Genomic DNA, 26,389 nt, shown 5'->3' with positions numbered 1-26,389 from the left:
TCGGGGACAGACACCCACCCGAGCCCAGTGTGGCCAGAGATGCCCACATCCATGTCTGGGGAGCGGCAGCACCCCGTGGCAGGGTTTCAGTGTTCCAGGGGGCTGGGAATCTTCTGAAGGCAGTGTTCCAGGGGCCAGTGAGTGTCCTGGGGGTGTCCAGGAGCCCCAGGGGAGCAGCAATTGGACAAATACAATGGCGAGAGTAGGAACAGATTGAAGGGTGATGGAGGAGGGCACCGATGGCACAGGCCCCAGTGCCTGGCCGGGGGAGTCCATCCTGTGGGACTCCCGAGCTCTCAGTGACACCAGTGGGACAGTGGCAATGGTGCCAGGAACCCCAGGCCGATCCCACCCAGCCTGCCCCTGTGGTGCCCCCCATCCATTGACTCCCACCTGGGCTGGTTCACGCTGGTGCCATGGGGCTGGAGCGAGGGGTGGCTCCCCTCACCACACACAAGGGAGCAGGGTCCCCCCACGCCCCTTGCTCGCCCCCAGAGCCCTCTCTGCCTGTCTCCCTCTCTCCCGGGCTCCAGCTCAGTCCCCCTCCGAGCCTGGGCCCCCACAAGCAGCAGCCAGCCCCCTTGCCCTAGGGCTCCATCAGGGTCCTCACCCTCGGGGGGCTCGTGTCCCATCTCCCACCGTCCCTGGCAGCCCCAGCCCCTCCCTGTCCCGCTGTGGCCTGGCACACACTGATCTGTACCATTTATTGGGGTTTTACACAAGTCAGGGCCTTGGGGGTCAGACCGTCACCAGGGCGGGGCAGGGGGAAGTCGGATCCCGACATTAAATTATGAGTTAAATTAATGAGCAAGAAAAACCAACAGTTTTGTCTCAGGAGAAAGTGCCCAAGTGCGGGGGTAGGCGGGGGGCCCCTCGTGGGGTGGGGGCGGGCCCTGGCCGGGACCCCAGCCCCCCGTGTGCAGCACGGGCACCCCAGTCCGGGACACGCGTGTGCCCACACACGGACACGCACGGACACGCGTGTGCCCGCACACGGACACGCGTGCACCCCGTGCCTCCACTGACCTTTGGTCCCTGCCTGGAGCCCCCCGTGCTCTCCCGGGGTGCCAGGGGACCCGTGCCCGGCCAGCGGCTCCCCCTGCCATGAGCAGCAGGGCACAGGGCCCCCTCACCGGCCCAGCCCAGGCACCGCAGCCCCGGGTGGGGAAGCAGGGGGCTCTTTGGGGGTGCAGCCCCCTGTGAATCAGGAGTGCATGAGCAGCCAGGCTGGAAACACCTGGGAACGGCCTGGAGGGGGCCGGGGTGTCCCTGGCACTGGCGGGCAGAGCAGGAGCCCCCTGGGTGCCAGGGGCAGCCCCACAGCCCCTCCCCAGCACAGGGGGGCCTGGCTGTGCCAGTGCTGCCCCCACCCAGCTCCGCTGTGCACAGGGCAGGGGGCTGCCTGGGGGGAGCTGGCAGTGGGCCTGGGAGGGGCGCACCCTCACCCTGCCCCGGGGAGGCAGCACAGGGGGACAGTGGAAGGTCCTGGCTCACCCCGGGGTGAGCGGGGTGCCTGGGGGCAGCAGCCCAGCCAGCCCCCTTGGGAGTGTCAGGGGCAGGGGGGCTCCAGCTGTCTGCTGCGTGGGGTCTGTGCCGAGGAGCCGCTGCACCCTGCCCTGAGGAGGGGCTGTGGGATGAGGGGGGACCCAGCCCTCTGGCAGCTCCCCACACCCGGGGTCCCCCCCATCCAAGAGCAGGCCTGGGCTGTGGCCCCCACGAGCCCCCTGCCACAACTGAGGTCCATGTGTGCTCCTCCATCCCATCCGGGGGGCACGGGGGCTCACTGCTCCTCCAGCCAGGAGGGCTTCTCGGCGCCGGGGGTCTTGAGCTTGATGTTGAACTGCTTGAGGGTCTGCTCAAGCTGCTGCTGGTTCCCAGCAAAGTACGCAGAGATGGCGTTGTGGAACAGCAGCAGTTGCTTGTGCATCACCTTGATCTGGGAGGGAGGGATCATGACTGGGGGGCCTGAGCCCACCCCAGCAGCACAGAGAAGGGGCTGGAAAGTCCTCTGAGACCCCCAGAGTGCCACCGCTCCCCCCTGCACTGCCCGTTCCACCCGATTCGCGTCCTTGAGTGACAAATCCAGTGTGGCTGTCAAATCCCTGCAGGGACCCCATCCCTGCGCTTCCCTCCCATCCTCCTGTGTCCCAAACCCCCCCTCCTCATGTGCCCCATTCCTGCCCCATCCCACCTCTGTCTTGCATCTCCCACTCTGCACCCACCTTGTTCTCCTCCAAGAACTTGAGCTTGATGGCCACGTCCGCCCGCAGCTTCTCGTACTTGTCCTTGTGGCTCTGGAACTGGCTCTGGGCGGCGTCCAGGCGGCTGACGGCGCCGGCGTCGCGCGGGCCCATGCTCAGCTCCTCCAGGTCCGTGCGGTACGCGTCATACTCCAGCCTGCACGGCACCCCAGCATCACTGAGCCGCCCCCAGGCCCGCCAGGAGCCCCCGGCCCCCGAGCCCCGGCCCACCTGGCCGTCTCGTACTGCTTCACTGTCATGAGCGTGTCCTCCATGGTCTTGTTGACCAGCGTGTTGATGCTGGACACAAAGAAGTTGACGGCGCCCAGCAGCGTCTCCCCGTTCTTGCACAGCAGCTTCTGCGTCTCTGCGTTGTACCCAAACTCCTCCTGGGGACACAGGGATGGGGGCACGGTGAGGGGCCACGGATCCCATCCACACTCCCCTCCATCGAGGGTGCTGGGGGAAAAGCCCCCTGAGACCACCAGGGCCAACCATGATGCAGCACCACCCTGCCCAGCACCAGCACAACGTTCACTCTTGTGCAGGTTGTGTTCCTGCCCTGGTGTCCAAGTGTGAGCCCCCAAGCCCTGACCCCCACAAGCCCAGGGTGAAGCCCCAGCCCAGGTACAGCCAGTCCCTGCCCTCACTGCAGTGTCCCCCCAGCCCTGGCACACCTGGAGCTCAGGGGATTTCTGGCTGAGGTCGGCAAAGGCGTCGCCCAGGGCGTGCTGGGTCTGCACGAGGCTGTAGAGGTGGGCCGTGAGCGCCCGTGCCAGGTGCAGCACGCTCTCGTACTTGCGCTTGGTCTCCCGCAGCAGCTCGATCTGGGTCTCCAGCTCCAGGTCCACCGTGCGGGACCCCCGGCCGAAGCGCTCCGACAGCAGCTGCTTGGTGCACTGCAGCAGGGGGAGACAGGGCCCCAAGGCAAGTGTGAGTCCCTAAACCCCTCTGAGAGCAGCTGCTGGTGCACTGCAGCAGGGGGAGATGGGCACCAAGGTATGTGGAGTCCCCAGACCCCTCTGACTGCAGCTGCTTGGTGCACTGCAGCAGGGGGAGATGGGCACCAAGGTATGTGTGAGTCCCCAGACCCCTCTGAGAGCAGCTGCTTGGTGCACTGCAACCAGGGATGGGCACCAAGGTATGTGTGAGACCCCCAAGCCCCTCTGAGAGCAGCTGCTTGTGGGAGGGGGCAGGAAGGCCTGCCGGTGTCCCCTCACACCTCACCTTGTAGGTGTTGATGCCCCACTTCTTGACAATGTCAAACTTCTCCACGGCAATGCCACGCACGACCTCCTCTCCACCGGCTGGGGGTCCGGGGGGCGGTGGGTGCAGCCCAGGGCCTGGCACAGTGACAGGGATGGGAACCTGGCACCAGCTCCAGGAGGGCAGCAGCCAGGGGCACTGGGCAGCCCCAGCCTCCAGAGCCCTGTCCTGGAGCTGCAGTTTCCACAGCAGCACGCCCAGCTCTGGGCACACGCCCAGCACCGGCTCACAGACATCGTGGCGAGAACCCTGCTCCTGCCAGCCCCCCTGAGGGTCCCACACGGGGGCACAGAGCCCAGCCCAGCCATTTCGGCTTGCACCAGGCCCTGCCCCATCCTCACCAGGCTGGACACAGGGGGAACAGTGCCCAGCAGCAGTGGCAGTGCCTCAGGTGGGCTCGGGGCAGAGGAGCCAGCTCTGAGCCCGGGCCCGTCAGTGCTGTTCTCTGTCCCAGCACAGGGATCAGCACCGGGCTCTGGCCACGGCACAGCCACCATGGGCTGTCACCAGCGCCCCAGGGGAGGCCGGGGCGGGGCAGGGCGGGGCCGTACCTGCGGGAGCCGCGGCCGGGCGGGCCATCCTGCGGGCAGCGGGCGCGCTGGGGGGCACCGGCGCTCCTCGGGGGGGGTGAGGGTGGACAAGAGAGCCTGGAAACGGGGGGGCTGCGGGGCCGAGCGGGGGGCACAGGGCACGGGACGGGGGCAGCCGGGGCAGAGCGGAGGGGGGCACGGACAGGGACGAGAGCGCGAGCGGGCGGCAGCGGGAGAGCGACGGCAGCACGTGAGCCTCGGAACCCAGAGCCACGGCCACAGCCACGCAGACGGAACCCCCAGCCCAGGAACCCCCCTCCGGCCCGGGGCAGGAACCCCCGACCCCAAGGGCTGGGCAGGCCTGGCGCCACAGGGACAGCAGTGGCGGTGCTCCAGGGAAGCACACGCACGTGCACTCGCCCTCTCTGCCCACGCAGACCCTCCTCAAGCCCTGGGGGACCCTCAGGCAGAGGTCTGCATGGAACAAGGACAGTGGTGCCAGGTCTCCTGGGGTGCAGAGCCCAGCTGGCCCCACTGGCACAGCAAGAAGGGGTCAGTGAGGTGTGGGCTCGGGGCCCCCTGCCTGCTCCCTCATCCCCAGCACATGGATGGACATGGCTGGGCATGGCTGCACAGGGACCAGGACAGACCTGGGATCCTCCAGCACAGCAGGGACTCAGAATCCCACGGGGATGTCCTGGCCAAGCGGATAGAAATTCCCAGCAGTGACCCCACCCTGTGATAGGGGAGCACCCAGCCCAGGGAGAGCAGAGCTAGGGCAGCAGCCCCTGCTTTGCCTCAGTACAGAGCCCCCCATACTGCCCCTGCACAGAACCCGAGCCCCCCAGGAGACACCCCGGCTAGGCCTTGTGCCATGAGTCAGGGGCACTGAGGGGAGCTGAGCCCCTCTGTCCCATGACGGCCCCGCTCCCTGCCAGGGCAGCCCCAGTACCTTTGATGGTGCCCGTGGGGATGATGCCCTCGGCTGTGCCCCCGTAGCCGCCGGACACGATGCTGGTCTCGTTCAGGTTGGGTCCCGACACCATCACCTGCTGCAGGTCCTGGGGGCACAGGAGCACGGGGGGTGAGCCCTGGTACAGCCCCACACACCCCCGGGCTTCCCGAGCCCCGGACCTGCTCCAGGCCATCGTCCTCGGGCAGGCTGCTGGTGTCCCCGTTGCTGCTGATGGGGATCTCCATGGTGGCTGCCTTGCTCAGGATCCCGTCCGACATCCTCAGGGCCTGCAGGGACACGGACGAGGCGCTGGGGCCAGGACCCCCGCCCGGCCGGGGCGCCGGCAGCACCCGCGGGGCCGTGCAGGGCCAGCAGGAGGCCGCAGCGCAGGGAAGGGCCCGCACCGGCAGCCGAGCAGCCGCTGCCCCCGGGCAGGGCCTCCTGCAGCCGCTGCCCGGCCCGGCCGGCCCCCTCGGGACAGCCCTGCTCCCGGAACGGACCCGCAGGGCGGCACATCCCGCAGGCACCGACCCCACCGCGCCCAGGACTGCCGGGCTCCCGCCCCTGGGGCTCCCGCTCACAAACCCCGCCGGGATCCCCGCAGACCCTGCCCCGGACGGCGGCGCTGGCGGCGCCCAGCACGGCCCCGGCCAGGAGGGCGCCCGGAGCCACGTCCGCAGGAGCGCGGGGGGGCCGCAGCGCCCGGACCGGTCCGGGCACATTCCAGAGCAGGCGGGGCCCGGGGCGGGCTCCGAGAGCCCGTTACCCGCGCCCTGTCCCCTCCCCGGCGGGCACGGCGCCCGGCCCGGCTCCAGGGTCCGGCCCCGCGGGCACAGCCCGCCGCCGCCCAGGGCCATCCTCGCCGGTGAACGGCCCCGCAGGCCCGCAGCCTCCGGGGCCGGCGGGGCAGCCTCGGAACGGAGCCGCCCGCAGCCATGCACGGCAAGGCCCGGCACGGGACTGACCTCAGAGGGAACCCCCGGGGGCCGCTCCAGCCGGAACCGGCCCGAGCGGGCGGCGGCGGCCGGCCTCGCTGCCGGGGCTGTCCCGCCCGGCCCCCCCGGCCCCGCGGCCGCTGACCCCGCCCGGCCTGGCCCGGCCCCACCTGCGCCCCGGCCCCGCCGGGCCCCCCCGCGCCGCTCCCGCTCCGCTTCGGCCCGGACGCGCCGAAAGTGGCGTCAAGGGCCCGGAAGTGGCGTCATCGCTGAGCCGGGCGGAAGTGACGTGCCGGAGTTCGGTGTGTGGTGCCGCGGGCGCGGAGGGACCGGGCCTGGCCGGGCCCGGGATGGACCCGGCGGCCGAGCACCGGCAGCAGCTCCGCAGCGTGAGCCTCGGGCCGGGGGCGGGGGGCGGCGTGGCCCGCCAGGCCTTCATGGGAGGTCCCGGGTGCGGTGGCGTGTCCGGCCGTGGGATCTCGAGGTGTCGGGCGCGCCGGAGAACCGGCGGGGTCCTGGAAGGGACCCGGGCGTCTCGGGCTGGCCGGGGGGCACTGCGGGACTCGCGGCGGGTGTCGGGGGTCCCGGCCCGGTCCGCCCGGTGTGACCCGCGCCTGCTCCCCAGCTGCGGGACTTCCTGCTGGTCTACAACCGCATGACCGAGCTCTGCTTCCGCCACTGCGTCTGCAACCTCAACTACCGGCTGCTCACGGGCCGCGAGGTGAGCGGGGCACGGCGCCCGGGGCCGCAGGCCGGGTGTCCGCCGCCCCTGACGCCCTGTTCCCCGCAGGAGTCGTGCCTGGACAGCTGCGCCGCCAGGCTGGTCCGCGCCAACCACCGCCTGATGGGCGCCTACGTGGGGCTGGTGCCCGCGCTGCTGCAGCGCCGCGCCGCCGAGCACGCGGCTGCCGCGGGCCCGGCCGCACCGCCGGCCGCCAATGAGCCGGCGCCGGGCCCCGCGGAGCCCGCGGAAGGCGCTCCCGCTGCCGGCACGTAGCAGCAGCTGGCCGCAGCTCCCCGCGGCCGTCGGACGCCACTGGCGGCAGCCCGGCCCGCACCGGCCGAAGCGGCTGCATCCCTGCTGCACGGAGCCCCAGGCCGGAGCAGCACCTGCGCTGGGCCCCGGGAGCCCCGAGCAGCGGCGGGGCTGTGCCGGGCACCAGGGAGGGGGGCACAGCAACAGGGGGAAGGCCCCCCTAGCCCTCCCGGTTGTGGATTTCTGGGCAGTGGACTGTGAGTACCAATAAAACACCTTCACAGTAATGGCTTAGTGTGACACCTGGGGAGGGCACCAGAACCTGACCTCTGTTCCCTGTTCGGGCGAGCCCATGGCACAACTGGGAATCCCAGGAATTGCACCTAAACGTGAGACAAACGTCTCCCTGCAGGAGCCCCAGGACACTGTGGGGCCCTCAACATTCTCACTGCAGAGTGGGCACTCAGGGCAGTGCGGGGTAGGTGTCAGGAGCTGCCAGGCCCGTGCCCGCCAGCTCAGGGCACGTGTGTGCCTGGCCCCTGGGGGAGCCTGGCCTCTCCCCGCCGCAGCCCCTGGCAGAGGGTGGCAGCTGCAGGCCCAGGACAGGGCTTGGGGCAGGTAAGCAGTAGCCCCAGTACAGAAATAAAGCGATATATTCGTGTACAAAACATGCTCCTGCGGCCCGGCCGGCACTCCCGCACATATAAATAAGGCCCGGGCCGGGCTCCCTCTGTCCTGCCCGCGGGGGCCAGCGCCTGCGCCGGGGCCACCCCTCCCGCGGGACCCCCGGGCTGGCCGGGGTCACTTGAGGTCCACGTCAAAGTCCAGCACCAGCAGCTTGGTCTCCTCGGTGCCGTTGCGGCTGCCCACGGCGCACACCAGCTTAGTGTTGGAGGCGCGGATGCGCCACACCACGCCCCCGGAGCCGCCGCTCTCCAGCGCCACCAGGTTCCGCACGAACTCCCCCGTCTTCAGGTCCCACAGCTTCACCGTGCCGTCGTCCGAGCTGGTCACCACGAACTTGGAGCTGAACTGCAGGCAGGTGACGGCACTCTGGTGCTTGCTGGGACCTAGGGGGAGGCACCCGTGAGCGTCACAGCCGCTGCTGGGTGACATGGCACCTCAGAGCCAGCCAGCCCTGCCTCCCCAGGGACACACAGCACTCTGCCCAGACACAGCTGGCAGCTTAGAGCCAGCCCAGCCCCAAGGGAGAGAGAGAGCTGCCCCAGCCCAGCCCAGCCCCGCGGCCCCCCGAGGGTGAGGAGTGCCCTCTCACCCTGCAGCGTCTGCAGGCACTGCCCCGTCTTGATGTCCCAGATCTTGACGGTGGAGTCGGCGTTGCCGGACACGAGGATGTTGTCGCGCAGCTCCATGCCGCTGGTGAGGGACTGGTGCCCCATGAGCGTGTGCAGGCAGTTCCCACTCTCCACATCCCACACGCGGATTGAAGTGTCCAGGGACCCGCTCACGATGTGTGTCCCATCAAACTGCCAGAGGGAAGGGGTCCAGCTCAGGACCAAGGACAGGAGTGTCCCTGCTTTGGGGTGCAGCCCACAGCTCTGGATCCCCTGCTTTGGGATAGAGCACCCCCCCAGTATCAGCAGAGACCCTAGTTCAGCAGATGAGACAGGCTCACACACCTCTCGGCTTTTTGGACTGTAGAAATGCTCCAGGGAAGGGGCACGGAGGAGTGTTTGTGTCCACGGCCTGTGTGTGTGGGGAGTGGGGTCACTATCCCCACAGGACACAAACAGGGCACACATATCCCTGCAAATCTCACGGGGCCTTGCATGACACGGGCACAGCCTGTTGGTCCCTACAGCACACGTGGGACCTCTGGCACAGCTTGTGCCCATGACTGGAAGGCAGGGGAGCGATAGGGCAAGCCAGCAGGAAGGCAGGTTGTACCTGAGGGAGCAGGGAGGGCAGGATGTACCTGCAGGGTTGTTGTACCTGAGGGAGCAGGGAGGGCAGGGCAGCTGGAGGGGGAGCAGCAGGAGGGGATGCACACGGGGCTGTACCTGCAGGGTTGTACCTGAGGGAGCAGGGAGGGCAGGTTGTACCTGCGAGGTTGTACCTGCAATGTTGTACCTGAGGGAGCAGGGAGGGCAGGATGTACCTGCAGGGTTGTACTTGAGGGAGCAGGGAGGGCAGGGCAGCTGGAGGGGATGCACACAGGGCTGTACCTGCAGTGCTGTACCTGAGAGAGCAGGGAGGGCAGGGCAGCTGGAAGGGGAGCAGCAGGAGGGGATGCACACAGGGCTGTACCTGCAGTGTTGTACCTGAGGGAGCAGGGAGGGCAGGGCAGCTGGAGGGGGAGCAGCAGGAGGGGATGCACACGGGGCCGTACCTGCAGCGAGTAGACACGGTTGGTGTGCCCCTGCAGCGTGTGGGTGCAGCTCTCGCTCTCGGGGTCCCACACCTTGACCGTGTAGTCGTAGGCACCGCTGACCACCTTGTTGCCGTCGTACTGGACGCAGCGCACGGCCGCCACGTGGCCCATCAGCACGTGCAGGCACTGCCCCGTCTCGATGTCCCAGAGCCGCAGCGTGGCGTCCCGGGAGCCGCTCACCACCCTGCAGGCGAGGGCACGCGTGGGCCCAGCTGCCGGGGCAGCGTGGGTGAGCGCCCCAGCCCCGTGGCCGTGCCCTCGCAGAGCACCCACGGCCCCTGCCGTACCTGTTGCCGTGCAGGTGCATGCAGCGCACGGTGGAGGTGTGCCCGTACAGGGTGTGCACGCACTCGCCGCTGTCCGCGTTCCACACCTTCAGCGTGCGGTCCGTGGAGCCGCTGATGACAATGCTGTCCCTCATCTGGGAGGACCAAACCCCCCCAGTGTGGCCCACCAGCGTCTGCACGCACTGTGGGGAACAGGACACGAGGGACAGGTGAGCCTCTCACAGCTCCCCGCCCCTGAAACAGCACAGAGGAGCAGCACAACCCCGTGTCCTTGTCACAAAGGGCCCAAACTGACCCCAGGAGCCAGGGTGTAACCCCACCTGTGCCCAGCACAGGGAGAGGGTCCCTGCCCCAAAGCCCCGTGGCACTGTGACAATGCCACACTCACTGCCCTGGTGACAGTGACACTCACCTCCCCTGTGACAGCTGACCACACTTTGAGGGTGTTGTCATCAGAGCCGCTCACTATGCGATTCCCGCAGAACTGCAGGCAGGTGATCACATGGTCATCGTGGCCCTTCAGCACCTGTGGGAGTACACGAGTGTGTGGGGGGCAGCGTGGCCCCTCCAGCCAGCAGGACCCCCCAGCACAGTGAGCAGCGCAAGGCAGCAGAGCTGGGGTGTGTGGTGTGTCTGGCAGCTGCTCAGGGGCAGGGGTTACAGGAGAACAAGGAGTGGGGGCTCAAGAACCCAGCAGCAAGAGAAGGGGTGGCAGGGACTCTGCCCAGAGGTGGGAGGGACCTACCAGCGTCCTGGGAGCCTGCACAGAACACAGTTAAACCCTGTGACACCGCACCTTCCCTGGGTGCTGGGGCTGGCTGCAGCCCTGCATGGGGCCTTGGAGAGGGGCAAAGGAAGGGACCCACTTCTCCAGGCCCAGGGGACCTCATTTCTGCTGCCCTCACTGCTCTGAGCAAGCCAGATCTGATCCCCATGGCAGATCCTGTACCAGCTTCCCCATACCAGTGACCTATGCTCTGTCCCCAAAGGGAACCCACCAGCCCCTCAATTCTCCATGGCTCACCGTGGGGACCACAGCTCCCCACAGCCTGTCCCCAGGGACAGCCAGACCCACCTTGGGGGGCCGCAGCTCCCCGCTGCGCCAGTTCATGTCGATGCGGTGCTGGCGCAGGAAGGCGAATTTCCAGGGGCTGTACATGAAGCCGGGGCTGAGCAGGCGCCGCTTCCGCAGGTGCAGGGGCTCCTCGATCCCTGCAGGGACGACACGGCGCTGCCTCACCTGGGTCAGGCCCGGGGTGGCCCCCAGCCCCCAGCCGGGAGGACCCTCACCCTCCTCACGGCACTTCTCCCTCCAGAGCAGGTTGTCCTCGGCCAGCACCCTCCAGTAGCGGCACGTCTGGGCGGCACGGAGCAGGTCCCGTGGCTCCAGGAAAGACAGGACGTACAGGGCCAGCTGTGGGGGGATAAGGGTCACAGAGGGGGCACCAGGGGGGATGTCAGGCCAGGCCCTGCTCCCCAGGCTTCACTCACCTCCTTGGGCAGCAGGGAGATGAAGTCCCGCTGGAACTGGGGCTCGATGACCTGCATCATGTACTTGATCTGCGCCGGCTCGCAGCGGTCGATGAGCTCATCCAGGGCCAGCAGCTTCTCAGGGCCGCTCCAGCGCTGCAGGGGGACCCCCGGTGACCCCGGCTCTGTGTCCCCAGCTAGCCCAGCCACAGCCCTGGCAGCCAGGCCTCCTGTCCCAGGCCAGAGCCTGAGGCAGCTGGGACTTTGGTGGGTCACAGGTGCTGTGTGACAGGTGACACCATGCCTGGCCAGGGCTGAAACCTCCTCTGTGCTTCCTCACACAAACAAAAACACCCAAAATCCACTGTAGGCCCAAGCCCTGCCCATCGTACCCAGGCTGCTGGAGCCAGCAGGTGACCGTACCTGGAAGGTGCGGAGCCAGTCCTGTAGCTCAGGGGGGGGGGCCACCGGGGGGATGTGCCGGCGCCGGGCGTGCCCCACCTTGGCATTGCGCAGGTCCCCAAAGGTGGTCGTGGGGCTGGGTGTGCAGGGACCCAGCGTCCTGGGAGAAACACAGGCACAGCTGAGGCCAGAGCACTGCTCTGGGCCACAGTGCTCCAGAGGCTCTTGAACTGGCTCCTGCCAGTGGCAGCTCCACCCCACTGACCCCTTCTCCTTGCTCCCACCCTGCTGACCCCCTGCCCAGACATTCAGCCCAGCCTGTTCAGCAGACAGGCAACTGGTCAGGGCTGCATCTCCCTGGGCCAACCCCTGCTCAACCCAAGTGGCTCCACCATCCTCCTGGGGAGGGCAGCAGGAGCCATGTGCTGCCCGAGCACACAGGACCCCTTCAGCAGCTGCACTCAGAGCCCCCCTACCCCTCACCTGCCATAGTCAGAGCCCTTGCACAGCTTCTTCCCGGGGGACAGGGCCCGGCCATCCGGCCCATTCTCTGACTTCCGCTTCATCTGTGGGACACAGCAGGTTGGAGTGGCTGGAGAAACCCAGGCAGACCCCCACAGACCCCCTGCCCACAGCTGATCCTTGCAGACCCCTACAGGCCACCCACCAGAACCGACCCCTGCAGGCCCCTTGCCCAGAGCTATGGGGCAGACCCCCACCTGCTCCTGCTTTCTCCCTCCAGGGTCCCTACAGCAACTAAGGACCCCCGTGCAGGGCAGGGTCTGCATGGGGACAGGGGCAGCATCTCCCTCCCCAGCCCCAGCAGCCAGGCCCCAGGGAGCCCCGCACCTTGGGGCGCAGGTGCCGCAGCAGCCCCCCGTCCCCCGTGCGCTGCAGGTAGTCGATCCAGCGCTCTCCCAGCGTGTAGTACAGGTAGACGTTGCTGCTGTCTTCCCCCTCCTCGCTGCAGCAGCTCCCTTCCTCCTCCTCCTCCTCTTCTTCCTCCTCCTCCTCCCGGGTGGACCTGGGGGGCTCCTGTGTTCCCCGCCCCCCAGACCCATCAGGGTCTGCTCCAGACCTGGGGGTTCCCTTCCAGGGGCGCTCCAGCTCCCAAGGCCCTGGCGCCTCCTCCTCCTCCTCAGCCACCACCTGAGCAGGGAAAAGGCAGGGAGCAGGGCTGAGCTGCAGCAGCCTTGGAGGGACCCCCAGTCTCCTGCTGGAGACCAGGAGCAGGACAAGGGCTGGGAGTGCTGCAGGATGGCTGCCAGAGGGAGCCACAGCCCTGCAGCACAGGGGCTCCACCCAACAGCACAGTGGGGGCTGCAGGGCACCCACACCCACGAGCTCCTCCACAATCCTCCAGGTGCAGCTCTCTCTGTCGGCTCGCCACGAGCTTCTTCCCCTGAGCCCCCCCGGAGCCAGACCTCCTCCCTCATCCCCACAGCCGGCAGCAGGAACCCCTCTGCACCCACCTGTGCCGCAGCTGCCCTGCGCTCCTCGCTGTCCCCCAGGGGAGCGGCGCTGGCCCGCGGGGGCCCCTCGGGGCCGGGGCAGCGCCGGCACGTCATGCGCTGGCTGTTGAGCTCTAGGATGCGTGTGGTGATGCCCTTGACGTGCAGCAGGTCATCCAAGCAAGTGAAGCCCTTCAGCTCCTGCGCGGAGGGAAGTCAGCCCTACCCAGAACAGAATCCCTCCTGCTCCCAGAGCCCCCTGCCCCAGCGGCCCCGCGGGGAAGAGTCACAGTGCTGTGGAAGGGGGGCAGCAGCCCAAAGCTGCCGGCCGGGGCAGGAGCACTGTGCGCCCAGATGAGCAGCATGGGCAGCGAGGCTGCAGCTCCAGGCCAGGGGAACAGCTGCACACACGTGAGGCACCCACGGTGCCGCGGGACCCCGGGCACTGCCCGGCCCCGACCGGCGATCAGCAGCCTCCGTCACCCGGCACGGCTCTCGGAGCGCCCGCCAGGGGCGGAACCGGCGGGCCGGGCTGTCCTGGGGCAGGGCTCGACAGACAAGCAGCGCCGCCCGGGAAGGGCCCGCCGGGCCCCGCTGACCAGGCACGGCTCGTGCGACGGTGCTGCTGCTGCTCCGCACAAAGGGCTGCAGTAACAGCACCGCCCGGACAGGCCCTGCCGGGACCACCCTCCCGTTGTGTCACGGTTCCTGCCCTCCCGCCTCCCGGCGTTCCCGAGCGTACGTGCCCACAGCACTCGGACATCCACCCCTCCACCTCCTCTCCGAGCCCCAGACACGCCAAGCGGTGCCAGCTCTGCCTCGCCCGGCCGCGGCGCTGCCCATCCCAGTGGCACCGGGGCACGGCTGCCCCGCCGCCGCCGCGCCCGCCGGGCTGGGCCCGCGGTGCCGCTCCCTCTGCCCCGGCCGGGGCACCGCTGCCCGCAGGGTCGCGCCCCGCCATCGCGGCTGACGGCGCTCGGAAGCCGTCGGGGCGCGGAGCCGGTCCCGTTCCCCCGGTTCCCCGCTCGGCTCGGGGCGCTGTCGGGACCCGGCAGCACCGGGGGCGGCTGCGCTCGCCCGGCCCCGCGGGCTCGGGGCGGGACTCGGCGATCCCGGCCCCCCACCCGGCCCGGCTACCAGCACGGAAACAGCGCTGTCGCCCCCGCACTCCTCCTGCGGCCCCCGCCCCGAGACCGACACCGCCACGGCCACCCCCGCCTCGGCGTCCCGGCCCGGGTAGCTCAGCGCGGGGCGCCGTCCCCGCCGCTCCCCCCCGCGCACCTCTCTCTTGCGGACGATACCGCGGGCACGGCGGCGGCCGATGCCGCTGAGGGCACCCTCCAGCTCGGCCACGCCGGCGCGGTTGATGTCGAGCTTGGCCCCGGCGGGGCCCGGCCCCGACATCCCGGTACCGGGCGCTGCCGCCGCGCAGGCCCGACCGCACCGCGCAGGCGTGGCCCCGCCCCCCACACGCGCAGGCGTAGCTGTGAGGAAGCAGCGGCTTTATTGGTGATTGCGCGCGGGGGCGGGGCCAGCCGCCGTGGCCCCGCCCCATCCCGGCGCGGCCCCGCCCCCCGGCGGCGCCCCGGTCACCGGCGCTTGTACAGACACGGCCGCAGGCGCAGCCCGGGAGCGGGGCCGGGCCGGGCCGGGCCCGTCTTGGTGAACTCCAACAGGTAGAAATAGGAACTGGAGAGGTCCTGGGGGCGCGGGGACACCCGGCTGTTACCGGCAGCCCGGAGCCCCCATCATCACCACAGCCCCGGAACCCCCAGCCCTCTGGCACCACTCAACGCCGCCTCAGAGAACCCCGGGTCCCCCCTGCCTCCTTCCAGACCCCCACGGTGCCCAGAGCCTGGCTCCAAAGCCCTTGTCCGGCCTGAGTGCCCCAGCCCCTGGCATACTCCTCTAGACGCCCAACACACCCATCACCAACCCCACACCACAATTCCTCCAGGCCCCGGGACCCCCAAGCCCCTCCTGGGCTACACGCCCACCTCCAGGCCCTGCACTGCAGTCCCAGTGTGCTCCAGGCCCCCCTCATCCCCTCCCCAGCCCTGGGACCCCACTCAATCTGCATCCCAAACTGCCACAGTGTGTCCCCACAGTTCCCAGGACCTCCAAGCCTTCCCCCAGGACTCCACCCCTGTGCGTACACATCCCCCCGTTCTCCCACCTGCAGTCCCCCATGCACCAATCCCTCCCACCTCCATCTCCTTTCACAACCCCTGGTATGCTCCACACCAGGCCGGCCTCAGTACCCCCCCCTCCAGGGACCCCTTCCCCGGGCCCCCTGGCTCCTGGTGCTCCCAGTGCCCAGCCCTAGGCACACACCTTGGAGACGGTCTTGAAGCCCAGCTGTGTCATGGCCCTCAGGAAGGCACGGGTGTCCTCGAAGCGGCTGGCCACCTCGGCCACCAGCAGGGTCCCCCTGCGGTCACCGGAGCTCTGAGCAGGTGTCCAGGCATCGCCAGGACGCTGCTCAGCAGCCCTGCCCCAATCCCCCACTGCCCCAGCAGCTCTCTCTGCCTACCCGGGCTTGAGCACACGGTTGGCCTCTGCCAGGATCTCCTGCAGGTTGGTGCCCATCAGCGCCAGGCAGAACACGGCCACGTCCACCGCCTCAGCCGCCAGCGGCACCTGCCCACGCCGGGACAGCCCCGGAGGAGGAGGAGGATGACTGGGCCTGGAAGCCGCCCTGCACACCCCCGGGAGCAGGAGGAGGAGGATGGCGGTGTTGGTGGGGCAGGGACGCGGCCCGGACTGCCCAGGCTCGCGGATTCAGCCGTGCCCCAGGCACAGGCCCAGCTTTCGAGCAGGCACCCCGGCGCTTCCCCCGCCCCACGGGACCCTCGGGGTCGCGGTCCCCGTGCCCGCCCTCCCCGCCGCGGGGCTGCCCCGTACCTTGGCCATGTCACAGACGGTGACCCGCGGGCTCAGCGGCACCAGGTCGAAGCAGTGCACCTGGTTCTTGACGCTGGCGGCCAGCGTGCAGTCCCCGCAGCCGAAATCCGCCACCACCAGCGATGCGGGGCTGGGACGGGGACGGCGGGCTCAGAGCGGCCGGGACGGCGCATGGGCCCCACCGCTACTGGGCCCCCGATCACTCCCGGACCCCACCGCTCCCGGTTCCCCGATCGCTCCCGGTCCCCCGATCGCTCCCGGTCCCCACCGCTCCCGGTCCCCACCGCTACCGGGCCCCCGATCACTCCCGGTCTCCCAATCACTCCCGGTCCCCCGGATCGCTCCCGGGCCCCACCGCCCCCCGGCTCTCCGTTCAGCCCCCGGCCCCGCTCCCGGTCCCCGGTCCACGTTGCCGCCAGGCCCCGCTCACCGGCGGCGCAGGTAGCGCACGATGCGCTGCACCGGGCGCTCGGGCCAGCGCCGCACCTGCCGCTCGAAGCCGCGGTGGTAGAGGTGGAAAGCGGCGGGGTCGTCGCGGAAGAGCCGCGCCGCGTCCCGGCTGCTGCCGGTGTAGAGCTGCTGGTTCAGGTAGCGGAACCGGGCGCCGAGCAGCCGCTCCTCCATCCGCGCACGGAGCGCGGCCGCGCGGCCCGAGCGCGGCTCCGGCGGAGCCTCGGCGGGACCCGGCGGCTCCGGGGGGCCCGGCCCGGAGCCCCGCTCCCCGTCCGGTGCCGCCGACGGCTCCTGCTGCCGCAGCCGCTTCTGCCGGTTCCGCCGCTGCCGGCGGCTCAGTCCCGCCGGCTCCCCGCGCTCCTCCGCCGGCTCAGCCGCGCCGTCTGCGGGCATCGAGAGGGGCCCCGGGCGCGGAGGCGGCTCCCCGCTGCCGCCGGGCCCCGGGGCCGTCCCGGTACCTGTGTCCGGCCGCTGCCCAGCCTGCCGGGGCTCGTCGGGACCGGCCGGGAGCTGCCCCGCCGCGGCCCGCGGCCCGCCGGCCTTCTTCCGCTTCCGGGGCCGCTTCCGCACCGCCTCGCCGTCCCGAGCGGCCCCGGGCAGCCGCCTCTTCCCGGGGGTCCTGCGCACAGCGGGGCCCGGTAACGTCCCCGCGCCCGGGACCGGCCCGGCCCGCCGCCCCAGCTCCGCCCCCTTACCGGCCGGCCCGGGCCCTCCGGGGCAGCGGCTCCGCTGCATCGTCCCAGCCCTGCTCCGCGAACATGGAGCGGGGACCCTCGCTCGGTACCGGGACGCACGTGCTCCCGCGGCGGGCACAGCCCCTCCTCGCGGCCCGGAGGACCGGGCGGGGCCGGGGGCTTCACGGGCGGTGCCACGGGCGGCCCGCCCCGCCCCGGCCGGGAGCCGCGCCCCCGGTCACTCGGCACGCCCCGCACCCGGAACCCAGCCCGCCCGCCCGCCCGCGCTCCCCGCCCCGCCCGGCCGGTAACCGCGCCCCCGGTCACTCGGCACGCCCCGCACCCGGAACCCAGCCCGCCCGCCCGCCCGCGCTCCCCGCCCCGCCCCGGCCGGGAGCCGCGCCCCCGGTCACTCGGCACGCCCCGCACCCGGACCGCAGCCCGCCCGCCCGCCCGCCCGCGCTCCCCGCCCCGCCCGGCCCGTGCCGTGTGGCGGAGCAGCCGCCGGGGCGGGTTCCGGCCGGCAGAGGGCGCGCTCTCGGGCGGAGCCCCCGCCCGCCCCGCGCCCGCCGCAGCCGCCGCCCTGCGGAGCCGCCGGGACACGCAGCCGGTAACGGCGGGACGGCGCCCGCGCCCGGCGGGACAGGTTCGGGAGGCCGCGAGGGCGGCTGCGGGCCACCCCAGCGGGGGCAGGGCCGGACGGAGCCCGGACGGAGCCGGAGCCAGGGCCGGGCCGGGGCGGGAGCTGCTGGGGAGCGGTGGGGGGCGCAGGGAAGGGATCCGGGTACCGGGGAGGGTGAGTGGCGCAGGGAAGCGTTGGGGTGCACGGGAGAGTTGAGGGAAGGGATCGGGGTACAGGACTGGGGGCACAGGGGAGAGTTGGGGGTACACCGGAGAGTTGGGGGTACACCGGAGGGTTGGGAGTACACGGGAGAGTTGGGGGTACACGGGAGAGTTGGGGGTGCAGGGAAGGATTGGGGTACAGGGGAGAGGTGGGGGTACACGGGAGAGTTGGGGGCTGAAGGGGAGGCATTGGGGTACAGGGGAGAGTAGGGGGTGCAGGGGAGAGGTGGGGGTACAGGGGAGGGTTGGGGTACACGGGAGGGTTGGGGGTACACGGGAGGGTTGGGGTACACAGGAGGGACAGATGTGGCCGCAGGGCAGAGCGGGGCCCCAGCAGCTGGTTCGGGGTGACCCCCGGCACTGTGTGTCCCCATGCCGTGCCCTGCCCCGGGCGCTGGGCAGGCCGAGGCAGGCACCGGCCATCCGGGCAGGGCTGCGGGACTGGGCAGGGGCCGGTGGGTGACAGGGGGCACAGTCCCGGCCGAGCTGGGGACAGGGTGGGGCCAGCACGGGGTATCATCGCTGCGGGGTGAGGTCCCACAGGGCCGGGACTAGTGTGGCATGTCCTGGGGACCCCTTTTCATGAGGCGCCCCCAAATGGGCGGGGGATAAATCTCATCCGGGAGTGTGGGTGTTCTGGTGCCGGGACAGGGCCAGTGCTGCTGGGGCCATGCTGGGGTGTACGAGACCCTGGCAAAAATCCGGGGTTCTGCGTCCCCCTCTCGGAGCTGCCTGGGGCAAGGGGTGCAGGCAGGGTCCTGGGGGACAGCTGGCGGTGCTGGCAGCTGGTGGGGGCCCTGTGTGTCTGGGTGGGCAGCAGGTCCAGGGCATCCTCCAGCAGCAGGTTTGAGCCCCAGTGGGTGCGTGTCGGGATGCCATATTCAATCTGACCGTCCCCACGCTGTGAGACACTGTGCGTCCCTGCTCAGCATCACAGATCACTGGACAGCGGGTGCCACGCTCGCAGCCGGGGGCTCGGGGACACGGGCAGCAGGAGGGAGCTCAGTGCCTGGCTCTGAGCTGGGGTGTCCATGGATGTTCCATGTCCATGGGCTCCTCCATGCACGAGGCTTTGGGGTCTCTCTTTCTGAGCATGGCCTGTGCCAGGCCCAGCCAAGTGGGTCAGGAGGGTCATGGGGCTGCAGGATCCCATGCCAGGGACGCTGAGTTACCCCAGTCCCGTTCCCCCACCAGATCTGCGGGGTCCCATTTTGAGGGTGCTGAGCTCCCCAGCCTCACTGCCCCCGAGCTGTGGGCACCGGGGCCGGCTGTGCCTGCTGATAAGCCCGGGGGTGCCAGCCTGGCTTCCTGTGGGCGGCCACGGCCCCGCTGGAGGCACCCGGGATGTTCCCCTTGGGCTGCGGGTCCGGCTCCAGCCCTGACCTCAGCCTGCTGCGGCTTCCTGGAGAGCTGCAGGGACAGGGACAGGGACAGGGACAGGGACAGGGACAGGGACAGGGACAGGGACAGGGACGGGCGGGAGGGCTCGGGGACGGGCAGGAGGCTCCTGTACCTGCCGTTCCAGGGCCCTTCCTGCCGAGGGCCATCGGGGTCTGTCCCCGTGTCCTCACCCACGTCCCCCCGCAGCTGCCATGGACGACATCTTCACGCAGTGCCGGGAGGGCAACGCGGTGGCCGTGCGGCTGTGGCTGGACAACACCGAGAACGACCTCAACCAGGGGTGAGTGGGGCTGGGGGCTCTGCTGGGCGCTGGTTTCCGCTGTCCCCATGGAAAGGCAGGGGCAGATGGCAGGACGCAGCTCCTCCCCGCTGCAGGAAGTTACCGCATCGCTGAGGCACGAGGCCAAACATCCTCTGGCCACTTCCTCAGGGCCCGGCCGGGATCAGCTGCGCTGGGGCTGCCTCCCCCGTCCCTGTGGCGGCGGCTGTGTCCCCTGACCTTGTCCTCATGTCCCCGTGCCCTCTCTGGGGAGCACTGTGGCACACGTGTGGGCACACAGCTGGGCCGGGAGTTGTGGGGGCCGCTCTGCGTGCCCGGGGCTCTGCTCCCCACGGCGCGTTTGAGGGGTCTCACAGCACTGTGGGGTCCAGTGTGTGCTCACAGCCATTCAGGAGCACGTTTGGGCCAGGCTTGGGGCTCGGAGCATCTGCCTGCAGTGTGTGAGCTGACGCAGGGTGACCCTGCACCCTGACCGCAGCCAGGCCACGGCCCTGGCATTCCAGACACACTCCAGACAAATGGCTTCCCTTGGTCAGGCCTCCCTGCCCCTCCTGGGGGTCCCAGGCACGTGGAGCTCTCCCAGACCCACAGAAGTGCCCAAGGAACTGTTCTGTGCTGGGCAGCCCCTGCCTGCAGGGCCATGGTGGGGACAAATGGGGTCTGCTGTGCCAGGGGGCTGGGACCGGGGGGAGCTGGGCTGGAGGGGAGCCGGGGCTGCAGCAGCCCCTCTGCCAGTTCCTGATCTCCATTTAAGGCCTGGCTGCCACCTCCTCCCTTACTTGGTCATGGAGTGGGGGGATGGGGACAGGATCCAGCTGTGATTCAGCCTTGGAGGAGACAGGATTTGGCCTGGGCTGGTGGGGCCCTGGTGGGGGTGGGAGCGGGATGGATGCTCGGCCCGGTCCCTTGCCCTGCTGCTGGTGTTGTGAGAATGATGCCAGGGATGCCTGGGGCTACAGGGGGCCTCAGCTGAGCAGAGCCCCCGCGCCCTGCAGGGACGACCATGGGTTCAGCCCCCTGCACTGGGCGTGCCGCGAGGGCCGCTCCAACGTGGTGGACATGCTCATCATGCGCGGGGCCCGCATCAATGTCATGAACCGCGGCGACGACACGCCGCTGCACCTGGCCGCCAGCCACGGCCACCGCGACATCGTGCAGAAGGTACCGGCCCCCGCGCCAGCACCTGCCCCGACCCAGCCCCGAGCAGCCCCCCACGCCAGCCTCGTGGGCCTCGCTCCCCTGGTCACTGCCAGGAGCACCCCTGAGCTCCCCGCTCCTCGCAAATCCTGCAAATCCCTCCGAGCCCCGCGTCAGCTCAGCCCCCTCCCTGCAGTGCCCAGTGTGCTGCCCCTGCATCCCCCAGGGCAAGGCACAGGGACAGGGCTGTCCTGGGCTCACAGGGACAGTCCTGGGCTCACAGGGACAGTCCTGGGCTCACAGGGGCTGTCCCGTGTCCCCAGCTGATGCAGTTCAAGGCAGACATCAATGCAGTGAACGAGCACGGGAACACGCCGCTGCACTATGCCTGCTTCTGGGGACACGAGCAGGTGGCTGAGGTGAGTGGGAGCCCGGGCAGGAGGAAGGGGCACTGAGGGGCCATCACAAACCATAGTCCTTGCTGCCTGCTCCCACAGGACCTGGTGGGCAGCGGGGCCCTGGTCAGCATTGCTAACAAATATGGTGAGACGCCCACAGACAAGGCCAAGACACCACTGCGTGAGATCCTGAAAGGTACGAGGGTCTCAGGACCCCACAGCTGACACAGCCTCCAGCCAGCCACAGCAGGCTCGGGGTGCCACCCTCCTCCTCCTGCTCCCTCTGCAGAGCGTGCTGAGAAGCTGGGCCAGAGCCTCACCAAGATCCCCTACAAGGACACGTTCTGGAAGGGCACAACCCGCACCCGGCCCAGTAAGGCCTGGGGGTCCCTTTGGGGGTGCCACGGGTCCCCTGTGCCCTGCTGGCACTGCCTCCTGGATCCAGCAGCCAGAGGCATCATCCCCCTTCCACTGCAGGGAACGGGACCCTGAACAAACTCGCTGGGATTGACTTCAAACAGCTGAGCCTGAGCCACAAACTGAACGAGAACCAGTCGGGAGAGGTGGGTCCCTCTCAGCCCCGCCGTGTCCTGGCCCTGCTGGGCACAGCCGTTCCGCAGTGCCACGGCCAGCTGCAGGGAGGGAGCTGCCCCCCAGCTCAAGGGGCTCCTTTCTCGTTGTGCACCCTTGGTCCCGTGGGCTCCACACGGGGGCCTGGGCATGCTGGGGCCTCTGCAGCCCTTTCAGTGCCCGTGTCTGCTCCTCCCTCAGCTGTGGAAGGGGCGCTGGCAGGGCAATGACATCGTAATCAAGATGCTGAGGATCCGGGACTGGACGACGCGGAAGAGCCGGGACTTCAACGAGGAGTACCCAAAACTGCGGTGAGCGCTGCTCGTGCCTGGAGCCAGCCCGGAATGTGCTGGGATCCCCACCAGCCCCTGGCCAGGGCACCTTCTCGGGGCCAGCAGCAGCTGCCAGAGTATGGGGCAGGCATACCCAGCTCTGTGGGGCCAGGAACGCTGCAGGGTGGTGGCCAAGGGCTGGGAGGCTCTGGGGGATGGCAGAGGGCAACGAGGGGATGCAGGGAGCCCCTTCCTGTTCTTAGGGCTGCCACTTCTCTTGCAGGATCTTTTCCCACCCCAACGTGCTGCCGGTGCTGGGTGCCTGCCAGGCCCCTCCAGCTCCCCACCCCATTGTCATCAGCCACTGGATGCCCTACGGCTCCCTGTACAACGTCCTGCACGAGGGAACCAGTGAGTGCGGGGGGATGGCGTGTTTGGGGGCAGCCTCTCCAGCCACAGCCCTGGCTGGACTTGGGGTGGGTTGACCCCGTCCCCCCCGTTCCCAGATTTTGTGGTGGACCAGATGCAGGCGGTGAAGTTCGCCTTCGACATCGCGCGGGGCATGGCCTTCCTGCACACGCTGGAGCCCCTCATCCCGCGGCACCACCTCAACAGCCGCAGCGTCATGGTGAGCGAGCGCAGCCCCTCGCCCAGCCGGGGGCTCTGGGGGTGGGGGGCTCCTGCTGACCCCCTGCTGCTGTCCCCAGATCGACGAGGACATGACGGCACGCATCAGCATGGCCGACGTCAAGTTCTCCTTCCAGTGCCCGGGGCGGATGTACGCCCCGGCCTGGGTGGCTCCCGAAGGTGAGTGCCCCGTTCCCAGCCCCCCCGCGCCCCCCGAGCCCCCAGCCCCACTCAGCCCCCAGCCATCCCCAGCCCTGCAGAAGAAGCCAGAGGAGATCAACCGGCGCTCGGCTGACATGTGGAGCTTTGCTGTGCTGCTGTGGGAGCTGGTGACACGTGAGGTGCCCTTCGCTGACCTGTCCAACATGGAGATCGGCATGAAGGTGAGGGCGTGTGGGGACAGCAGCAGAGGAACTCATTTGGATCAGTTAGGGGAGCGGTTCTGGCCACTGAGGGTGGTGAGGCCCTGGCACAGAGAACTCGGGCTGCTCCATCCCTGTGAGTGTTTAGGCCAGGTTGGAGGGGGTGTGAAGCACCTGGGCAGGTAGAAGGTGTCCCTGCCTGCGGGGGCAGGGTCCCAGCCCCGACTCTGGCTCCTCCTCTGGCCTGCAGGTAGCACTGGAGGGGCTGCGTCCCACCATCCCCCCCGGCATCTCCCCCCACATCTGCAAACTGATGAAGATCTGCATGAACGAGGACCCGGCCAAGCGCCCCAAGTTCGACATGATCGTACCCATCCTGGAGAAGATGCAGGAGAAGTAGGGAGGAGGCGCCTGCTCCCTCCAGTGCTGCCTTGCGCCCCCCACCACCCCCAAGTGCCTTTAGCCCCAGAGTCAGGGGGAGCAGAGGACACTCCTCACCCTGAGCCAGCCACGGACACACGGTACAGATGGCACTGCCTGCGCTGGAGCTCTGCAGGCCCCGGCCCCCCGCCCGGGGCAGCCCCCCGCCCAGGGCAGCCCCCCCAGCCCAGGGCAGCCCCCCCAGCCCGGGGCAGCCCCCCCAGCCCAGGGCAGCCCCCAGCCCGGGGCAGCCCCCCCAGCCCAGGGCACGGCGCGTGGCCTGGCCCTGCTGCGGGGGGACGGGGCTGTGGGGCCCCCTGTCCCCCTCGCTGGGCAAAGCCTGACCCAGGACTCAGCCCCCCAAGGCTGGGGGGCAAGGGGCAGCCCAGGAGAGGCCACCTGTGGTGCCCAGCACTGCCCCCGCTTCGCGCTTCACTGGCCACTTCCCTCTGGCCCCAGAATGGCCTCTGGCAACCCAATAAACCTTTGGTATGGAACCAGCTGCTGGGGTACAGGGCGGGGAATGGGGAGAGCTGGGGGCGAGGGGCTGGAGTGACTGGGGGGCTGGGACTCACAGGGGGTGTCCAGGACTGAGGGTGGGGTTGGATTGATGTGGCGCTGCCTTGCACCCATCACCACAGCAACGTGTGGTGCCCCGCACAGGAAGGGTGGATGGCACAGGGCCCCTCGGGAGCTGCAGGAGGGGTGGGCTCAGGTCCTGTCCCTGGCTCCATTTGCAGTGCAGCCCCCAGGGCATTCCCTTGGGAGGCAAGGGGCAGTTCAGGGAAGGAGGAGGAGTGCTGGCCAGTTCCTGTCCCCTCAGCCCACTCTGCTCCAGCACTGTCAGGAGCACGGAGCCCCCTGAGACGGGCAGAGGGGGATGAGCATGTAGAGGAGCAGGGCCAGCACTGGTGGGCGCAGGCACAGGAGCAAGGCTGCCTTCCCTCCAAACCCTGCGAGGTGTTTAATAGCACCGACACAATCCCTGCACCCTGCCCAAGCTCCCCGAGCTCTACGTGAAGTAGTGTGGCTTCTTCACGTTGATGCCGTACTCGGCCAGCGCCGGCGTCAGGTCCTCCATGGTCAGCGTGTACTTCTTGTCCTGGGGACACGGGGCAGGGGTCACAGCAGGGACAGCCGGGGCTGTGGGACCCCCAGGGCACGTGGACAGGCGTGTCCCCCTCCCAGAGGCGCTGCTGGGCAGCACTGAGGCGTTCCCAGCTCCCCGTGTCCTGTTATCCTGTGCCCTCAGGCGTCCCCAGACACCCAGCACCCAATGCCATTGGCCTTGCAGAGCCCCTGCACCCCAGACATGGCACTGGGAGGGTCCCGGGACCCCTCACTCCAGCTCCTCCCCAAACCCAGAGCTGCAGCCACTGCTGGGGTGGGGGGCACCAACGTGTGCCCACAAGCTCCGTGTGCCCCCCTCGTGTCCCTGCCCTGGGGGGCTGCAGGCTCAGCCCCGTGCCAGGAGGGCTCCCCGCCTGCCTCGGTGCCCTCACCTTGCTCTTGCTGCGGGAGCTGCCCGAGGCCGTGCCCTTCATCTTGCAGTGCTGCAGCGCGTCGTTGGCGATGTCCGAGATGAACTTCTGTGCGGCCAGCGAGATCAGGCGGATTCTGCGGGACAGGGCCGGTGTCGGCGGGGTGGCCGGGACCCGCGGGCCCCTCTGCCGGAGGGCGAACCCCCGCGGGGCTCCGGGACCCCCCCGCCCCGCGGCCACTCACATGCGGGGGTCCGAGGCCTCAAACCCCGCCCGGTTCAGGTAATACCCCGTGACGGCGTCCGGGATCTGCGGAGGGAAGAGTTGGAACGGCTCCAGGGCGCCGCGGGAGCGCTTCCACATCCTGTATCCCGCGGCACGGGAGCCGCCCCGTGTCCCGGCACCGCGGGACTGCCCCGTCCCCCAGGAGCCGCCCTGTGTCGGTACCGTGGGCGTGTAGTCCTCCAGCTGCATGAGGAAGTCCACGAGCGGCGTGGTGGACACCACGGGCTTCACGTCGCCGTTGGCCGCGGGCGGCACGTACACGCCGTTGGACATGGCCCCGTCCGGGGGGGCGGCCACGGCCGCGGACACCGGCACTGCGGGACAGCACGGTCAGCACCGGGAGCCCCGCTGGTACCGGCACCGGCACTGCGGGACAGCACGGTCAGCGCCGGGAGCCCCGCTGGTACCGGCACCGGCACCGGCACCGGCACTGCGGGACAGCACGGTCAGCGCCGGGAGCCCCGCTGGTACCGGCACCGGCACTGCGGGACAGCACGGTCAGCACCGGGAGCCCCGCTGGTACCGGCACCGGCACTGCGGGACAGCACGGTCAGCGCCGGGAGCCCCGCTGGTACCGGCACCGGCACCGGCACTGCGGGACAGCACGGTCAGCGCCGGGAGCCCCGCTGGTACCGGCACCGGCACTGCGGGACAGCACGGTCAGCACCGGGAGCCCCGCTGGTACCGGCACCGGCACTGCGGGACAGCACGGTCAGCGCCGGGAGCCCCGCTGGTACCGGCACCGGCACCGGCACTGCGGGACAGCACGGTCAGCGCCGGGAGCCCCGCTGGTACCGGCACCGGCACTGCGGGACAGCACGGTCAGCGCCGGGAGCCCCGCTGGTACCGGCACCGGCACTGCGGGACAGCACGGTCAGCGCCGGGAGCCCCGCTGGTACCGGCACCGGCACTGCGGGACAGCACGGTCAGCGCCGGGAGTACCACCGGCACAGCACGGTCAGCGCCACCCGGACACCCGCGCCACCGGACGCCGCTCCCCGGCCAGAGCGGCTCGGGGCGGCCCGCGGGGCTCCCGCGCCCGGGGCCCATCCCCCGCCGGCCCCACCGCGACTCACCGGGCCCCCTCGCGCCGGCCGCACAGCCCTCGGAGGCCCGCGCCGCGCCGCCCCCCGCAACCGGCGCCGCCCCGGGCCCGGCGCTGCCCACGGCGGCCGGGCTGGGCTTGCTGCCCTCGGCGGGGCCTGGCGGGGCCGCCGGGGCGGCGGGCGCGGGGTCGGGATCGGCGCTGCCGCTCATGGTCCCGGCACCAGCCTCCGCTCCGCGCCTGCGCGCGCCCACCCGCTCGATTGGCCCCGCGGCCCCTCCGCCCCGCCCCTCCCGCCAGCCCATTGGCTCTGCCGGCCCCCGCCCCGCCCCC

General features: G+C 70.3%; 6 protein-coding genes across 8 annotated transcripts; 2 read left to right on the top strand and 4 right to left on the bottom strand.

Moving 5' to 3' along the window:
- Nucleotides 1-690: 690 nt before the first annotated feature.
- ARFIP2 (ADP ribosylation factor interacting protein 2) lies at nt 691-6,168 on the bottom strand. 3 transcript variants are annotated; one of them, XM_063179833.1, is made up of 9 exons: nt 6,097-6,168; nt 5,171-5,278; nt 4,989-5,097; nt 4,058-4,168; nt 3,468-3,583; nt 2,918-3,139; nt 2,472-2,629; nt 2,223-2,397; nt 691-1,936 (listed from the first exon to the last, which is right to left on the bottom strand). In XM_063179833.1, the coding sequence occupies exons 2-9, from the start codon at nt 5,267-5,269 to the stop codon at nt 1,781-1,783; spliced, it is 1,146 nt and encodes a 381-aa protein (XP_063035903.1). In that variant the 5' UTR covers nt 5,270-5,278; nt 6,097-6,168; the 3' UTR covers nt 691-1,780. The 3 variants fall into 3 exon arrangements, with proteins under 3 accessions (XP_063035903.1, XP_063035888.1, XP_063035896.1); XM_063179818.1 differs by lacking the exon at nt 4,058-4,168; XM_063179826.1 differs by lacking the exons at nt 4,058-4,168; nt 6,097-6,168 and adding an exon at nt 5,577-5,599.
- A 33-nt stretch (nt 6,169-6,201) lies between these two features.
- TIMM10B (translocase of inner mitochondrial membrane 10B) lies at nt 6,202-6,923 on the top strand. Its single transcript, XM_063179846.1, has 3 exons — nt 6,202-6,315; nt 6,552-6,647; nt 6,717-6,923. Exons 1-3 carry the CDS (start codon nt 6,277-6,279, stop codon nt 6,921-6,923), a joined length of 342 nt encoding a protein of 113 aa, XP_063035916.1. The 5' UTR covers nt 6,202-6,276.
- A 614-nt stretch (nt 6,924-7,537) lies between these two features.
- Nucleotides 7,538-13,362, bottom strand: LOC134431686 (F-box/WD repeat-containing protein 7-like). Its single transcript, XM_063179804.1, has 12 exons — nt 12,926-13,362; nt 12,303-12,602; nt 11,937-12,019; nt 11,475-11,613; nt 11,073-11,207; nt 10,872-10,995; nt 10,657-10,793; nt 9,994-10,107; nt 9,582-9,763; nt 9,253-9,478; nt 8,179-8,389; nt 7,538-7,972 (listed from the first exon to the last, which is right to left on the bottom strand). The coding sequence occupies exons 1-12, from the start codon at nt 13,019-13,021 to the stop codon at nt 7,704-7,706; spliced, it is 2,016 nt and encodes a 671-aa protein (XP_063035874.1). The 5' UTR covers nt 13,022-13,362; the 3' UTR covers nt 7,538-7,703.
- Nucleotides 13,363-14,475: 1,113 nt separating this feature from the next.
- On the bottom strand, nt 14,476-16,996 carry RRP8 (ribosomal RNA processing 8). Its single transcript, XM_063179440.1, has 5 exons — nt 16,239-16,996; nt 15,809-15,938; nt 15,438-15,544; nt 15,239-15,335; nt 14,476-14,604 (listed from the first exon to the last, which is right to left on the bottom strand). Exons 1-5 carry the CDS (start codon nt 16,994-16,996, stop codon nt 14,494-14,496), a joined length of 1,203 nt encoding a protein of 400 aa, XP_063035510.1. The 3' UTR covers nt 14,476-14,493.
- A 528-nt stretch (nt 16,997-17,524) lies between these two features.
- Nucleotides 17,525-23,742, top strand: ILK (integrin linked kinase). Its single transcript, XM_063179780.1, has 13 exons — nt 17,525-17,581; nt 19,366-19,459; nt 20,455-20,620; nt 20,920-21,015; nt 21,094-21,190; nt 21,284-21,367; nt 21,472-21,557; nt 21,766-21,875; nt 22,120-22,247; nt 22,343-22,464; nt 22,544-22,643; nt 22,716-22,846; nt 23,076-23,742. Exons 2-13 carry the CDS (start codon nt 19,371-19,373, stop codon nt 23,223-23,225), a joined length of 1,359 nt encoding a protein of 452 aa, XP_063035850.1. The 5' UTR covers nt 17,525-17,581; nt 19,366-19,370; the 3' UTR covers nt 23,226-23,742.
- A 443-nt stretch (nt 23,743-24,185) lies between these two features.
- Nucleotides 24,186-26,268, bottom strand: TAF10 (TATA-box binding protein associated factor 10). Its single transcript, XM_063179792.1, has 5 exons — nt 26,088-26,268; nt 25,174-25,325; nt 24,971-25,035; nt 24,748-24,862; nt 24,186-24,347 (listed from the first exon to the last, which is right to left on the bottom strand). The coding sequence occupies exons 1-5, from the start codon at nt 26,266-26,268 to the stop codon at nt 24,258-24,260; spliced, it is 603 nt and encodes a 200-aa protein (XP_063035862.1). The 3' UTR covers nt 24,186-24,257.
- Nucleotides 26,269-26,389: the final 121 nt, after the last annotated feature.

Source organism: Melospiza melodia, chromosome 2 (assembly GCF_035770615.1).
Source record: "Melospiza melodia melodia isolate bMelMel2 chromosome 2, bMelMel2.pri, whole genome shotgun sequence".
In the NCBI taxonomy this organism is placed as follows: Eukaryota; Metazoa; Chordata; class Aves; order Passeriformes; family Passerellidae; genus Melospiza; species Melospiza melodia.
The sequence above is the reverse complement of the archived record's forward strand: the minus strand, read 5'-3'. Positions and strand labels throughout refer to the sequence as shown.